The sequence below is a fragment of the Ctenocephalides felis genome, unplaced genomic scaffold (genome assembly GCF_003426905.1).
Source record: "Ctenocephalides felis isolate EL2017-DRISC unplaced genomic scaffold, ASM342690v1 CF-g0.4_SCAFFOLD_00699, whole genome shotgun sequence".
NCBI lineage: Eukaryota > Metazoa > Arthropoda > Insecta > Siphonaptera > Pulicidae > Ctenocephalides > Ctenocephalides felis.
Genome location: NW_020536853.1, coordinates 12,549 through 30,293, shown reverse-complemented (window position 1 = coordinate 30,293; position 17,745 = coordinate 12,549). Strand labels below are relative to the sequence as shown.

The window sequence follows — 17,745 nt, the reverse complement described above, 5'->3', positions numbered from 1 at the left end:
TTATTTTGTCAATTTTTGTTTTTTTTTCTTTATCGTAGTTCATTTTACAGACAATATTATCTAGTTTAACGAGATTTTTTTTTATTTTATCCACGTAGAAGGCCGGAATCACTGCAGCAGTGAAGGGCCTTTTTTTGTTGCGCCGTTGGAGATCGACTATAACTTAAAAAATATTTGATTTTTTTCTTAAAAAATTTTACTATGTATTCTTAAAACATGTATAAATATATTCCTAAAATTTTGAAATGATTGATAAAGTAGTTTTTTTTAATATAAATTCCCAAAAATCACCTTTTTTTAGGCGGTTACACTAGTTGTGCCCCTTGAGTTAAAAAAAATTCTGACAAAATGTCGACTGTTTGAAAATATAAGACCACTTTCTTGCCACTTTTTCGAGTTTCTCGAATTTTTAAAAAATATTAAATATTCAAATTTGGGGATGCGGCTAGTACATGCCAGAGAGATATCTATAAAGAAGAATCTGTGAAATTTCAAGTGAATCAGCGCAGTGGAACTCGAGAAATAGTAGATATCGTGTTAAAAATACAGTTTTGAGAAAAATGTGTTTAGATTTTCGCAAAAGCAAGGAAACAGACGAGGATTTGTCAAAGAGCTGTATCTCCAAATTTTAAAATATTTTCTCGAACGTATTTTTTTAAAGCTTCAAAGACATTAAGAAGCAAAAAAATGATTTTTCTGAATTTCTACACAAGAATACCCCCTTAAGTAAGGTGAGCATATTTTTTAAGTCAAATCCAGGACGGCAAGTTTCAGATATGCATATCCGGGACGTCGGGGGGGGGGGGGGTGTTAGACGTTTATATTACAAATGCTATTCAAGGATACAATAAAAAAACAGTTTTTTTAATAAATCTTTTTTATCATAATTGCGTATTTTTAGTAAGAGCTTTATACTTCGACTATTATATGCAATACTTCTTTATCTATGATATTATATCTTATATTTTTTGATCTATATGTTCTATTCAATTTTCTTCATAATTAATTTAAAAAAATTAGCATCTGTTAGTTTGTTTTCTTAACTTTTTTTAATTTAACTATTAATTTTCGAAAAACCGGGACATCCGGGACAAAAAATCAAAATCCGGGACAAATATTGCTTCAAAAAAAACTCGGGACACAAGGCGCAAATCCGGGATTGTCCCGGCCAATCCAGGACGTATGGTCACCTTACCTTAAGGCATATCAGCATGCACTACTATTAGTTATTATTTAATATTATACTTTACACTTTATTAATTACATACCCAACAAAAGTTGTGCGGCCAAAGCATTGTGAAAAACTCCGTGAAAATCTTGTATATCTCCCGACCCGGTAGCCCTTGAACGAAATGTGTGGAATGCTCCTGAATGACTCAGATCTGCATCAGGACTTTCAGCGTCACGTTCGATACCAGAAGAATTAGATAGCGTCCTTGGTACAGTTTTCTCTTTAGATTTACTTTTGGTATCGGTCACTATGTCTTTAGAAAGCTTTTTAGGCTTTTCGCTATCCGATGGTCTCTTCAAACTGTTGACATTGCTTTCGTCAATATTATTATTCTGCATAGTTGTTAGGAGAAAGGACATTTTTTCGGGGCTTGGTGATGTGAGCGGACTGGTTGTACTGTGAGCTTGAGCATTGCTGCTGCTTATTGAATCGAAATTTCCTGTAGATTCTGAAATCATATACGATTTCTTCTTTAAATTTTATTGCCAATATACTTAATTAATAATTTTAACGAATGCTTTTTATACAGAATATCTGAAAATAACACTATTCTAAAAATGTCATTGCAATTAAAGGAGTAAATATGCAAAAATATAGCAGGCAGTAGAACGTAAAATAGAACAAACCCTTAAAATTTAAATTCTTTTTTATATGATTAAAAAATATTGTAATTCTACATACTTCGTTTTTGTGCGGTCATCGTGTTGTTAAATAAGACGTCTTGTGGCTGAACCATTTGATGCGATGCTGTGTATGGAGGTCCAAAACCTCCATTCATATGATAATTTGACACAGTATGATGAGTACTCGATAAATGTTGCGTTTGGGGATGAGGTAATCTTGGGTGGCCCCCTAATATTTGCCAATCGGCTCTTGACAAATGTCCGAAATGTTGAGATATTCCTGAAGCAAAAGAAAAACATCTCTGCGTATAGTATCGAAAGCTTGGGTGGCAAACAGGGATTAATTTTAAATATGGGTATATTCTGGTCATTATTCTCTATTCTGTAGTTTCATTTATATGTTACAATCACAAACCTTGGATTTTATAATGCAAAGAGATAATTTACATGCCCCAATAAACAGAAAGTGTGTTTGGTTCATGACGTTCGCAACTTATTAATAGTTCATTAATAGTTATTAGTGTAACATGAATATCATGAAGCGTTCAATTTTGTAAACATATATTAATCTTATTATCGTGATGAAATGTGACGATGCAATTTGAATTTGAACAGGAACATGATTCCGTTATATGAAGCTTTTAACGCGCATTCATCCCGCGCATGATAGAACATTGTCATCACAGTGTCGCGTCTTAATTTCCGAGGGCGTTTTCTATGAACTAATTATTTAATACTCTTTGCTACTTTAATATTATCGTATGTTAACCTACATTTTAATATGTTATGTATGCTATGTTTTAAATCTATACCTAATCAAAATGTATTCTTAATTAAAATGTTAACCATTTTACAAAATTTTAATTATGAAAAGTATAAAATTATATGTGACCTTCGTGTTATTATATAAAGCAAATTAATCAACAAATTAGTGGGGCGCATAGCATCGTGCCTTAAGGAAAATTGCTGGAACTTCCCGTACCAAAAATTATTATTTTTTAAAAAACGATAAATATTTTTGAAAAAATTTTACTTCGAAAAAATTAGATTTTTGAGAAACTGTAAATTTGACAAATAATTACTTTTTTAAAATTTTTTTAAAAAAAAAAAAAATGTTTTCTTTATTTTGACATATTTTGGGATTTTCGAACTATTTTTCAAAGCAATCGTACTGCTTTAACTGCATAGAGACGAAATATAAAGCGCGTAAGCGCCGCGTCGTCGTCTAATGGATAAACATTGGTATGGAACCTATAGGAATGTGAACGAAATTTATACTTATTGTTAAAATCTCTATAAAATATCTGATAATTTGATGTGCATATGTCTAATGATCATTTTTGAGCGCCAGATGGCATTTTTTTATACTTTTTTTTACTAGATCTCCGAAACCGCTAGACCTGCCTTTGTGAAAACTTGATCAGTTCTTTATCTTGTTAATACAAGTAAAATGTTTTTTGAATTATTCAAATCGGACGCTACGTTCTCTTAAAAACTGAGTTACTGTTTTTGTCACTTTTTGCCTCATATCATCGGAACGGCTAGACCTGCCTTCGCTAAAAACTAATCAGCACGTCTCCTTATCAATACGAATCGAATGTTTTTTGAATTATTCAAATCGCTTCATCCGTGTTCCCGAAATCGTCAACGAAAATTTGTATCCGAACACACACACGCACACACACACATACACACACACACATACATATCAACTTTGTGTCTAGCCGTTTCTTCGTAAATAGCAGAAAAGTGAAAAAAATTTCGTCCACGTTTTAGTCTGCAATTTTGAATCGATTTTGAAAATCAAAAACCGTTCGAAACGCATTGGTTGGGAATCGTGCTGCTTATTATTAGTTTTTGGCAAGGATCGGCCGGGTCGTTTTCTTGTAATAAAGTGTTAAAAAAATTATTTTCGACGATTTTAATTTTTATTTTTTTGACGGGTAATACCATAGTCTTCTAGATCATACTAAAATATTACGGCCCTACGACAACTCGTTTAACTTTAAAAATTCGTCAAAGTTTGCAAAAACTGCTAATGTTTTTTTGGCATTTGTCAAAATTAGGCCTTTGAACGACGTTTTCTCAAAAACGCCTAAACCGATTTCAGAAATTTAAAAGCCATTTGATGTATCTCAATGAGGACTATCGTTTGTGCGACGATCTGCCAAACCATTTCTTTGTAATTTGAAACAAGTGTTATTAACAAAAATATTACTGTATAATTTTTTTTGTTTTATTTACAAAGCAAATAGTTGAAGGCTCAAGGCAAATTGTTGGAACTTCCCGTACCGAAAATTGAAATTAAAAAAAAAACTCAAAATTTTTTGAAAACTGAAATTTTTTTTTTGAGAATTTTGATTTTTTTTAGTAAAAAGTTGTTTTTTTATATTTAGATTTTTTTTTGAAGATTTTGAACTTTGTTTCAAAGCAATGCGCTAGCGTAGCTGTTTTAGTGACCAAATATCGAAGCGGACAGTCGTCTATCGGATAAACATGGGTATAGATCCCATAGAAATGCAAACAAAATTCGTACTTATTATAATAATCATTTTCGATCGCAAAATGGCATTTCTTTCTACTTTTATTTTATTGGATCTCCAAAACCGCTGGACCTGCCTTCCGGAAATTTTAAACAGTTCTTTATTTTGTCTGCACAAGTAAAACGTGTTTTGATTTGAATAACCCATTTTTGCACTTTTTGCCTCGTATCTTTTAAACGGCTGAACCTGCCTTTGCCAAAAACTAATCAGCACTACAGTCTTCATCAGTATTCCGGTCAATACAAACCGAATATTTTTGAATTTTTCAAATCGGCTGCACTGTATTCTCGAAAACTCGAGGAAAATTTGTATCCGAACACACACATTTACACCCATTTTTTCCAGGTATACCAATATGTTCAGAAGAGTTCAAAACGTAAAGATATATAAACATTTTAATTTTCGTTTTTTTGCGATTAATATAACTTACCCTATGGAAAGTTAACAAGAATTACCTAAAATATTTTGAAATCTTCGGCGTTGAGCGTGGACAAGATGAGTTGCGCAGTGTAAAACTGCAAATAGAGTGGCGAGGCTTTAGGTGGTCCGGGAGTTTGAGATAAAGGACAAGTAACCCTTCTTATGTTAGCTTCCCTAACGTTGTGTGAGGCGTGATATTGAATTCATTAGACTGACACACTGCCTAGGAGCGAGAGTCGCCTTGTTATAAAGGTGCGAGTAATGAACGAACGAACGAACTTTTGATAAAAGACACGCTAAGGGGATGGTTTCGTATGATGCTCAGAGATGCAGAAACTTTAATATATTCCTTACTGATACCTGCTTTTCAAAATTCACTGATCCCTCACAGACACATGCAGAAGTAGAAGCATTCTACCAAATGGCAATTGACTTTATCAATGTATCGCATTCATTACTGTACCTATGATATAATAGAAGGCAAGTCTTCTAACATTAATAATTACCATTTAATATTTAGGATCATGTTGTACGATTGTACGTACTATTTTGAATAGAAATTCATTTTTATATTACTTTTATCTGCATAAATATGAAAATAATTAATGTTGATATCCAAATTCGAATTATCAGTGAAAAGATGTTTTACTTCGAGGGCTACTTTGATATTGGTACGTAGCTTGGATGCGCATCAACCCTTTCGCTGCGAAAACGTTTCCTACAAGTGTTCTAACTAATAAACAGTTCAAGTATTTATTACACAAAATATTTTCAGATTTTCTAATTATTATCAATAACAAGATATTTAAAAATAAAAATCAAGAGTAAGTCGAGGCGCAAAGGCCTAATTTGACTTTGAGCAATTCAATTGCGAAAACCAAACCAATTATATCATAACGAATAACACATATCAAACAGACAACTGTCTGACCATTATTGTACTTTTTTTCTAAGAAATCTGTTTTTGCTGTCTTAAAAAAAATTTAAAGACAGAGTAAATTGGGCACGCAAAGGGGCAAACAGGTACAATGTCTTACTTTAATTTTAAAGAGATTTTACTTTTTACAAAGAGATTTTTAAAGAATTTTTAAATAATAGCTACATTATTCAACCGTGAGTGCATTTTTACAGAGACAACACTAAGTAAATAACCTTGATCTGGTATTTCGTCAGAAATATTCATCAGCAAATTTGGAAATAATATTTATTTGATTTATCTCTAGTAAAATTGTTATTTTTAACATAATTCACTTTGTTATTTGCTATTTTTTATTTTTCACATCTTTGTCCGAGCAAAGGTTCAGTAGATCCTTTTTACCCCACCCAGGTGTTAGCTTTTATAGAGTTTATATAAAAAACTGTTGAATCTAATTTAAAATCAAGAATACATTCTACAAAACAATTAAATAACGTGAACATAAAAATTATATTAAGGTCCATAAATTAAGCATCAGTGCTCACAACCAAAATAAATAACAACGAAAAAAAACCTTTTTTTATGGATTTTCAAACTTTGCCATGAATCAAGGTGATGGCTGGTTAAAATTCTCAATTTTACTGATTAAAAAAACTAAATATCACAATAACAAAAAAAATTTTCCATTAATTTATTCAATAAAGATATTTATCAGAGAATTGAAGCAAAATTCGCCACACTGGACGTCTTCTATAGGCTACATTTGTACACACCGGTTTCGCCAAGTAGATGTCGTCTATAAACGACGTTTGTAGTGAATAGTGAAACACGATATGCTTGAGTTTCGATACTATTCAAAGTGGCACTTGTTAATAATAATTTTTAACTAGTGGGGCGCATGGCATCGTGCCTTAAGGCAAATTGCTGGAACTTTCCGTACCAAAAATTATTGTTTTTTTAAAAACGATTAATTTTTTTGAAAAAATTTTACTTCGAAAAAATTAGATTTTTGAGAAACTATAAATTTGACAAAAAATTACTTTTCTTTGAAAAAAAATTTTTTTTTTTGAAAATAAAAATTTTTTTTTTGAAAAAAAAAAGTTTTCTTTATTTTGACATATTTTGGAAATTCTGAACTTTTTTTAACAGCAATCGTACTGCTTTAAATCGTCTAACGGATAAGCATTGGTACGGAACTCATAGGAATGTAAATAAAATTTATACTTATTGTTAAAATCTCTATAAAATATCTGATAATTTGATGTGCATATGTCTAATGATCATTTTTGACCGCCAGATGTCATTTTTTTACTTTTTTTACTAGATCTCCGAAACCGCTAGACCGGCCTTCATGAAAATTTGATCAGTTTTTCATATTGTTAATACAAGTAAAATGTTTTATGATTTATTCAAATCGGACGCTCCGTTCTCTTAAAAACTGAGTTACCGTTTTTGGCACTTTTTGCCCCATATCTTCGAAACTAATTAGCACGTCTCCTTATCAATACGAATCGAATGTTTTTTGAACACATACACACGCACACACATACACACATACATACATTTATTTTTTCTAAGGTATGCCAAAATATTCAGAAACCTCTGAAACATGAAAATATATAAAAATTTTTATTTTCGATTTTGTTGCGATTACTATAACTTACCCTACTGGAAGTTAAAAATGTTACCTCAACTTTATTTAAGGCTCAGTTCCATCTATTTTTTGTTATAGATAATAATGTGGCACGGTTAATGTTACTTATCATGACTTATTGCAATGATATAAGGTGGTTTTCGCCAGTTTTTATGAATAGCCTTGGTTGCGCCAATATCCGTAACTAGCCCATGGTGTTTTATAGTATTAGTAGTAATGCAAAAATATGCATTTGGTAATCACGAAATGTGTAGGTAATAATTTCAATTTGGTTTAAAATATTTGATAATTGTCATTCAACGTAAGCACCTTTTCTTCTTCATTGCTGCTATATAACAAATTGGCCATATAAAATGGTCACGGTTGGTAGTCCGGGTAATCGCGAATCCGTATAACTAAGATCCGGATAAACGAGTTTCTACTGCATATATGAACTTATGATTATGAAATAAGGTGCATCGTCCATGTAATCATGTTGATCACTGCAAGTACTGGTTCTACAGTTACTGTATGTATCCCGTCCTTTCCGCCCTGTCTTTATCCTCCCGCCCTAGGAATGCCACCTTATCGCTGCGATGGGGTACAGCTCAACAGCACATTTGTCGTCGTACGGTTGCTAAGCGCAGCCCAGTTTTCTTAGTCCTCGGTGTGCTCATGAGAGGAGAGAGCAAGCAAAGCATGGCTTTGAGTGAGTTGAAGAGTTTTGGATTGGAATGAGTTGAACAGAATGTGGATTACTCAGTGAGTAACGTATATGAAAGAGATTAAGTGAGTGAGTATTATAAAATGAGTGAGGCAACATCTGAGAGAAAAAATGAGCAAGGGGTCTAGAAACATTAAAATAATACAAAAATGATTTCAATTTTGAGAGCATAAACCAATCAATTCGATAGATTCAAAAAATATTCGATTTCTATTGCTAGGGAGATGTGCTGATTAGTAAGGCAAATTTTTAAACGTCAGAGCCGGGACGGTAATTTTTATTAACTTCCCGTAGGGTAAGTTATTGTAATGGGTCGAAATCGAAATTGAAAATTTTTACATTTCTCGACGTTTTGAAGGTTTCTGAACATACTTCAGAAAAAATGAATGTGTGTGTGTGAGTGTGTATGTATGTATGGATACAAATTTGCAGTCGCGTTTTCGGGCGCAGGGATCAACCGATTTGAATGGTTCAAAAAACATTCGATTCCTATTGATAGGGAGATGTGCTGATTAGTTTTTGGCATAGGCAGGTCCAGCCGATTAGGAGATACGGAGCAAAGAGTGCAGAAAATAGAAATCGAGTTTTTGAGAGATCAGAGCATCCGATTTGAATATCCCCAAAAACATGCAATTCGTAATGACGGGGAGAAGGGGTGATTAGTTTTTGGCAAAGGCAGGTCCAGCGGTTTTGGAGATACAGAGATAAATGTGCAAAAAATGGCAGTTTTTGAGAGAGCGTCTAAAGCGTCCTAAGCGTCCGATTTGAATGATTCCAAAAACTTTCTGCTTGCTTTAATAAAATAATTGATTTTGGAAAAAAAATTGTTTCAAAAAAAATTTTTTTTAATTTTTTTTTCCAAATTTTTTTTTTGTATATCAAAAATAATTCAGATTTTTATTTTAATTCTGTTCTAATATACTTTAAACAAATAATTTCAACTTTCCAATTTAGTTCATATAATTCTTATAAATTATTCTTATAAATATTCGACAATGTTACAATATTTATAATAAACTATTTGAAAACATTCAGTATTCCTCGAACATTTCGTTACGGTACGGGAAGTTCCAGCAATTTGCCTTGAGGCACGATGCCATACACCCCACTAGTTTATGCTAATTTGGGCAGGAAAGGAGGGGTATGGTATGGTTAAATATGATTTTGAAATATCTTTTTTTTTAATCAGATATACTGACTTTTAGAAAAACCTTTATTATTGTTTTATATCTTTTATTTTTGGATTTATATGTTGCTTCTAATATTTGTATAAAATTCTATTTAATTTTCTTCGATTTTTTTATACTTCTCGAAAACCCGGGATAATCCGGGATAAAAGATCTTAATCCGGAACAAATATATGATTTAGATTATGATTAGGCACATTTTATTTTGGTAAGACAGGTCTATCAGTTTCGGAGATACGAAGCAAAAAAGCAGAAAATGGTGATTCAATTTTTGCTTTTACGGAGCCTTTGATTAGATTGATTCAAAAGACATTTGATTCGGCGAAAGTGCTGGTTAGTTTTTGGCAAAAACAGGTCTAGCGGTTTGGGAGATACAGAGCAAAAATTTGCTACAAATGACAGTTTTTGAGACAACGGAGCATCGAATTTGAATGATCCAAAAAATATTTTACTCGTGTTGACGGAATGAAGCACTGATTATATTTTTACGAAGGCAGGTCCAGGCCAAATATGAATAGGTCAAATATGATCTTTACAAATTATTATTATTGATTTATATACAAATATAATTATTGGTAAATAGGTAGACAGTTATACAGTTATACAGGTAGATAGGTAAATTGATGGAAAAGTAGAGCAAATGAAAAGTAGTCAGATGAGCAGGTTGGCAGTTAAAACTGGTAGGCAGGTAGACTAATAGGCAGCTAGACAGTTGGACAGGTGGACGGTTAATCATGTAAAAATGTTGAAATGGAGACAGGTAGACAGATAAACTCGTAAAATGACTACGAGTGGATGAATAGACAGATGTACAGGTAGACTGATAACCGGACAGACTGTAGGCAGGTAGACGGATAACCGAATAGATTGTAGGCAGGTAGACAGATAGACTGGTAGACAGGTATAGAGGTAAATAAGTAGACGAGAATACATGTAGACAAGTAGATCATATAAAACTAAACAAAATATTATTGGTCAAATCTATTATTTACGCATATCGAGGAGTTTATGCAACTTGCCACAAGGCAACATGTCACTTACAACTAGTTAAATTATACAATTGATATTTAAGAATAGTTGTATACCCAATTTTATTGGTTATATTTCAATGGAATTATAATATAGGCAAAAAATAAAGATATTAACATTTCAAATATTTGTTAATGTATTGATTCATCTAAAATAGACAAACTTAAAATATATATATATATATATATATATATATATATATATAGAATTATAATAAATTTATAATTTATAAATTATTATAAACTTAAAATATATATTGAATATTAATAAAGATATAGAATAAATAAATAAATAAATAAATAAATGAAAAGACATCCCGTTGCTACATCACACCGTAGTGCCCCAAAGGGGTTGAACCTACAATTTCGCTGGCATTAGGCAAAACGATTAACCGCTACGTTTTCAAGATGCCTATATATACTATACATACACACATGTATGTATATATATATATATATATATATATATATATATGTGTGTGTGTGTATATATGGGTATGTTATATGGTAGTATGTGACATAAATATTATACTAAGCCTTAAACCGTGATGATAGAGAGAGCAATTAGAATAGGTTTATGCATAAAACCTTAGCGCTCGTAAGCCTCTTGAAGAAATGCACGAAAGATAAATACACTGGAACATCGGAAGCCATTAGGGTATTTATCAAATATAAACCGTCGCAACACTTACTACAAAATCCAATGGAATCTATATAGAATTATAAATATTATATATATATATATATATATATATATATATATATATATATATATATATAATTTGAAAATATATAATTATATATATATATATATATATATATAATTTGAAAATAATTTAAAAATTATTTGGTTAAATAAATATTTTGTAAGCAACACCGAGCTGATTTTAAAACCTATTCTTAAATAGTTTGCTGACCTCACATAATAATCTACTATTACCTTGCCTAACAAAAAACATTCCTGTATAATACTAAAAACTTTTTTAAAAATCCTGTTCTTTATATTCTGATCTAAAATATATAATCAAATTCTATTAAAGTTTAACTGTCGAACACTGCCAGAGTAAGTTATTATAGAAGTAGCAGAACGGAATATAAATTGCTCAATAATACTATAATAAAAGCATCGAAAAATCTACCTTACTGTCCTTTCTAAAGTATACAAAATGATAATATTAATAAAACAATTTATTTAAATCACTGAGAATTATGAAAAATTATGTTGTTAGCAGTATTCAGCGTTTTAGAAATGCGAGTTCGTAATTTGTATAAAAAGATACATTTACATTTGAAAATATTACATTTATGTTATATTAAAATCGGTTCAAGTTATGCAAAAAAATTTGCACTTAAACGCTAATTCGAAAGAAATGCTTTAGCCGAGCTTTAACACGAGTCCTTGTAGAGTTTTAGCCATTTCGAAGATACGGGCAAAAAGTGTCAAAACTGATAATTTAGTTATTGAGAAAGTGAAGCGTCTGATTTGAATTATTCAAAAACATTTTATTTGTATTGACGTAATGAAGAACTGGTTAATTTTTTTCAAAATCAGGTCCAGCGGTTTCGCAGATCCATTAAAAAGAAGTAAAAAAAATCAATTTGGTGATCAAAATATTGAAAATTGATATAAATAAAAAAATCGTCAATTCAAAATCATATAAAAATCAAGTCAATCAATACGGTATTAAAAACATTATTGAAATTATTATAAATACGATTATAACTTGTAATTAACATAAAATAAATACATAAAGTTACAAATTAAAGTGTTTATAACAAATTTGGTTCTTCAAAATTCAATCAAACAACCATTGAAAAAACAAACATGATCATAAGATATATGCACAGCAAATTATCAGATATTTTATAGAGATTTTTATAACAGGTATGAATTTTTTTCACATTTCTATGGGTTCCGTACCAATGTTTATCCTTTAGACGGTGACGCGGTGCTTAAGTACTTAGATACTTCGTCTATAACAGCTACACAGCGCGATTACTTTGAAAAAAAAGTTCAATATTTTTCAAACATAAAAAAATTCAAATTTGACAAAACAGTCAAATTCTTTTAAAAATTTCAAAATTCTCAAAAATCGATTTTTTATGAAGTTATCAAAAAAGTTTAAGCTTTTTTTAAAAAAAAATATTGGAAGTTCCAGCAATGTGCCTTATGGCACGATGCCATGCACCGCTATTTTATATATTTGTTACGTGTATATATATATATATATATATATATATATATTTCAATTGGAAAGTTTCTGCAGCTGCGACAAGCAAATTGCCGCCACCCACACTTGGGTATTTTTTTACTTTGAAGAAGTGCGCAATAAAGAGACAATATTCGGAGATCGTGCGAAGGCAGAAGCCAGACATAAAGAAACAAATTCATAACGACATAAAAGAATAAATGACTACTGGTTCATGGTTTTGCGCCCTTAGCACGTGAAGGAATTTTTGAATCTTTATTTTTCACAGTAAAATGAACCCTTGCCTTAAATTGATAAATGCCAGAGCATTTCGCAAGCCGAACAAATGAAAGAAATAAAATAGGGACAAATGACAAATCAGTACTGTGTTTCTAAATCCGAATATAGTCTGATAGTACGGTTTGCGATACGAAGGAAAAGATACACAGAACATTTTTATATCAGAGAATCTTGAGTTCTATTCAACAATAAGTGTATTGAAATATATCAATAGTTTGTACCTAATATAAAAATTATTGTGCTTATTTAGAAAAAAAATTCTGCAGAAAAAAAATAGTAAATTGAATTAATTAAAAATACTTCATTTGATTCTATTTTATTTAATACTTTATTGCAATTAAAATGAATAATTTATTTTTCAATTTATTAGATTTTTTTTCACAATTTTGCCCTTTGTTAATAATACTCAATGTTTCTCAAAATTCTTTATTTCTCAACATTGATCTAATATGTTATTACAAAATAATAAGTTTTGTGTAATCCGGCCGATTCGATGTGAAAAGTTGATTGTTTTTTTTTTTAAAGGGTAGTCCATGTAAGGCTTCTGCAAAAGTTTAAAAGTTACCATTTTCTAGTCAAAAGTAGTGGTTGAACTCAAAATTATCGAACATTTTATAAATATTTTAACTAGTGGGGCGCATGGTATCGTGCCTTAAGGCAAATTGCTGGAACTTTTCATACCAAAAAAAAATTTTTTTTAAAGATTAACATTTTTGAAAAAAAAATTACTCTGAAAAATTAGATTTTTGAGAAACTATAAATTTTTTACAAAAATTTACTTTTTTTAAATTTTACTCTTAATATTGAAAAAAAAGACTTTTTGAAGTAAAGTGTATTTTGAAATATTTTGGAAATTCTGAACTTTTTTTTAACGCAATCGTACTGCTTTAACTGCATAAAGACGAATTATCGAAGCGCGTAAGCGTCGCGCCGCCGTCTAACGGATAAGCATTGGTACGGAACCCATAGGAATGTAAACAAAATTCATACTTATTGTTAAAATCTCTATAAAATATCCTATAATTTGATGTGCATATGTCTAATGATCATTTTTGACCACCAGATGGCACTTTTTTTTTACTTTCTTTACTAGATCTCCGAAACCGCTAGACCAGCCTTCATGAAAATTTGATTAGTTTTTTATCTTATTAATACAAGTAAAATGTTGTTTGAATTATTCAATCTGACGCTCCGTTCTCTTAAAAACTTTACCGTTACTGTTTTTGGCACTTTTTGCCCCATATCTTCGGAACGACTAGACCTGCCTTCGCCAAAAACTAATCAGCACATCTCCTTATTAATACGAATCGAATGTTTTTTGAATTATTCAAATCGTTTCATCCGTGTTCCCGAAATCGTCGACGAAAATTTGTATCCAAACACACATACACACGCACACATACATCCATTTTTTTTCTAAGGTATGCTGAAATATTCAGAAACCTCTGAAACGTAAAGATATATAAAAATGTTCATTTTTGATTTTTTGCGATTACTTTAACTTACCCTACGGAAAGTTAACAATAAAAAAGCTGTTATATTTTGGGATATACTTCAGATTGCATTAATTTTAGGACCAAAGCAACCGAGGTGCAAAAATGCAAGAATCGATTTTTCTAATCGAATTCCAAACTCTAAAATAAATGTCATATAAAAATACAGATGCATAATCATAATATAGGATGTAATTAGAGACAATTTATTTATCTACGAGTTGGCTAACATATTCAAGACACTCTAAAGATATAGATTGAATTTACTTTAAAGTTTGAGAGCTATAGCATTTAAAGTGCAAAAACGCAGTAAAAATTTAATCAAAACGGATTAAAATAAACTGTTAATTTATAGCTAAAAAAAAAATTTTTTTTTTTTTTTTAAAAAAAATAATAATAACCAGTTATGATATTCTGCCTTGGCAAATTGTTGGAACATTTCGTTTTATAAATAAATCATGAAATTACTGCAAATTGATAGTTTTCCTTTGTTTCACTATCATAAACATATTTTTCCTTACATGTAAAAATTATGCATAAACAGCGAATAACTGGTCGTTTATGTATAGAAAAAGAAGTCAATAAATTTGAACAGTAAATAACTTCAGACGAAAACTAAGTGAGTAAACACTCGAATTTTTTTTTTGAATTTTCTGTTAGAATTATTCGAGCAAATTGTTTTTTATTTATCATAACTTCTATTTCTATTTCTATTTATCCAAACCGGTATTTTGATAAGAAATACTACCCAAAAACCGGTTTTCTAAAATGCCCGTTTTTGTATAAACCCTAATCTACACACGCACACATATACATGCATGCACACACGTGTATATTTATATATATATATATATATATATATATATGTATGCATGTATATATGTATGTATGTATGTATCATCGTGTGGTGGTCCATGTACGTATGTATCGTGCGTGTAAGATATCATGTGATGATTACAGTCAGTGGGAGCAAGGTTGATCCACCCTCGGCTATCGCTAAGATATTCCGTTTGCTTCTCAGTTCTCTAACTAAATAACATGTTTCCGTACATATTCCGCACATGTACACATGTTCCTGGCAAATAAATAAGGGTTGCATATGGGAGTCAACCAACCCCAGATCAGTCATTGTCGGCCGTTCATCTGATACAGATTTTTTATCTTATTTCGCACAACTTGCACTCAGGTACTAACAGTTTTTTGCAACTATTTTACTAGTTTTAGTTACTTGAACATTGTAAAAAAAATCTGGTGAATGTGAATGAAATCCGTTTTATAAGGAGAGGGGAGGTGTTAGGCTAATCTTTCAGTTAATAATCCAAATATATAACAATTTATAAAATTTATAAGTAAATAATTATCATTTTAATTAGTTCAAACATATAAATTTTAATAAAATACCTGATAATTTGAAACCCATGAGCGCATCTGGGCCAGAGAGCGATCGAGGACCAAATGCTGCAAACGGATGAAAACCATGATGTCTGTAAAAGTAAAATGACTTCATAAAAAAACAGAATACATGTATATATATTGGGGTGGTCCTTAATATGGTCATTTTCGAATATTTTTGCTCCCAAAGGCTCAAATTGTTCCAAATTGATAAAAAACAATTCTCTCAATGTTTTAGCTCTTAATATTAACTTTTAGATAGTGCGCAATTCAATCAAACTTCGTATGGAAATTGCATGGTATAAAAATTTAGGTATAACTTAGAGACAAATGAATTAAAAGTAAAAATTCGTGTCATTTTTTATTAAAAATTCGACGCTCTGCAAAATTTTTGAAAAATTTTTCATGCTATTTCAATACAATACTTTGATTGATTTGCGCTATATCTAAAAACAATATTAAGAGGTAAGACTTTCAGAGAATTGTTTTTTATCAATTTGGAACCATTTGAGCCCTTGGAAGCAATGAAATTCGAAAATGTCTATATTAAGAACAACCCTATATATATATATATATATATATATATATATATATAATGTAATATGGTGATAAATATTTCATATATATATAAAACAAATAACTTTTTAACAGGCATCCATCCAAAAATAAAATACATTGAAAACTAAGATATGTTTCTTAAAATACATCTGATAGAACCATACGTTTCGAGCCTCAATTTGACTCTTCCTCAAGAAACAAAACACACAAATAATTAATACACAAACACAAAAACATGGAAAATATATTATTGGTTTACAACAAGCATGTTGGTAAAAAATAAATATAAACTATACTTCGAAAAAGATAAGCGAAAAAAATAATCAATTTATTTAAATTAAATTATAAAATCAAACGTGTTTACATTACATTAGTTTTAATATGATAATTTTATAATACATTATTAAAAAATATATATTTACACATATTTGCATATTAGTAATCTCAAATTACTAAATTAAAAGTAGATTATATTACTACTACTATTTACTGTAAGTATCTGATCTATCTAATGAAACCGCATATGAATATCTCAACTTATATGTAATTGTTCTTATATATATATATATATATATATATATATAATTTAAAGAAAAATATGCTTATAATGACTGACCTAGTTTTGGATCTTGGTTCTCTGGGGCCATCCACCGTAACTTTGATCGCCTTCGTATAAGTTGCAACTTGCGGTGGAGAAGTTGAGAGCATTATCGTCAGGGTAAAACTTTTACCTGTTAAAAATAAATTACCTAATTATAATCATTGATATTAAAGACATGGTTATATATTACTGCACACATCTATATATATATATATATATATATATATATATATATAAATTTTGATCTCATTTTCAAGAGCCTGATTTATTCTCAAAAAGATTTGTTATATATTTTCTATTTCCATTCTTTGGTAACTTTCATTTTTTAACACTCACCTAAATTAAATTGTACATTCACTAAAAATTATAATTGATTATACCGATGTTTACAATTGTGTGTGCATTGCCAAATAAACACAACATCAATAGAAAACGTGAATTTGTTTACAAATTTACTATATAATTCATATGTTTCAGTTATAATTCTAGCACTCATTCAGTGAAAAAATTGCCTAATTTAATAAATTGCTTCTACTGAATGAAGGCTGAAAATGTAGCTTTAAATTATGGATTTTACAAAAAAAAAAATTAAAGAAGAAGAGTTTTAAATATGTTATTGATGTATAAATATTATTATATTCTTGGGAAAAAATCAATTTATCAAAAATCACCAAAAATCATAACCCATGTTTCTATCAATTGCACAGGGGTGCATAATCTTATTAAGGGTAAGGTAATTTATAGTAATCGCAAAAAAAATCGAAAATGAAAATGTTTATATATTTTTACGTTTAAAAGGTTTCTGAACATTATGGCATACCATAGAAAAAATGTATGTCTATGTGTGCGTGTGTGTGTTCGTATGTGTGTGCGGATCAACCGATTTGATTGATTCAAAAACATTCAA

The 17,745-nt window shown here is 30.1% G+C and overlaps 1 protein-coding gene across 1 annotated transcript; it reads right to left on the bottom strand.

Annotated features, from left to right (window-relative positions):
• Window positions 1-1,260: 1,260 nt before the first annotated feature.
• LOC113367425 lies at window positions 1,261-16,968 on the bottom strand (the record flags this gene model as incomplete). Its single annotated transcript, XM_026609036.1, has 4 exons — window positions 1,261-1,679; window positions 1,913-2,134; window positions 15,689-15,771; window positions 16,854-16,968. Coding segments are annotated over 4 exons (839 nt in total), but the record flags the coding sequence as incomplete, so codon positions are not given.
• Window positions 16,969-17,745: the final 777 nt, after the last annotated feature.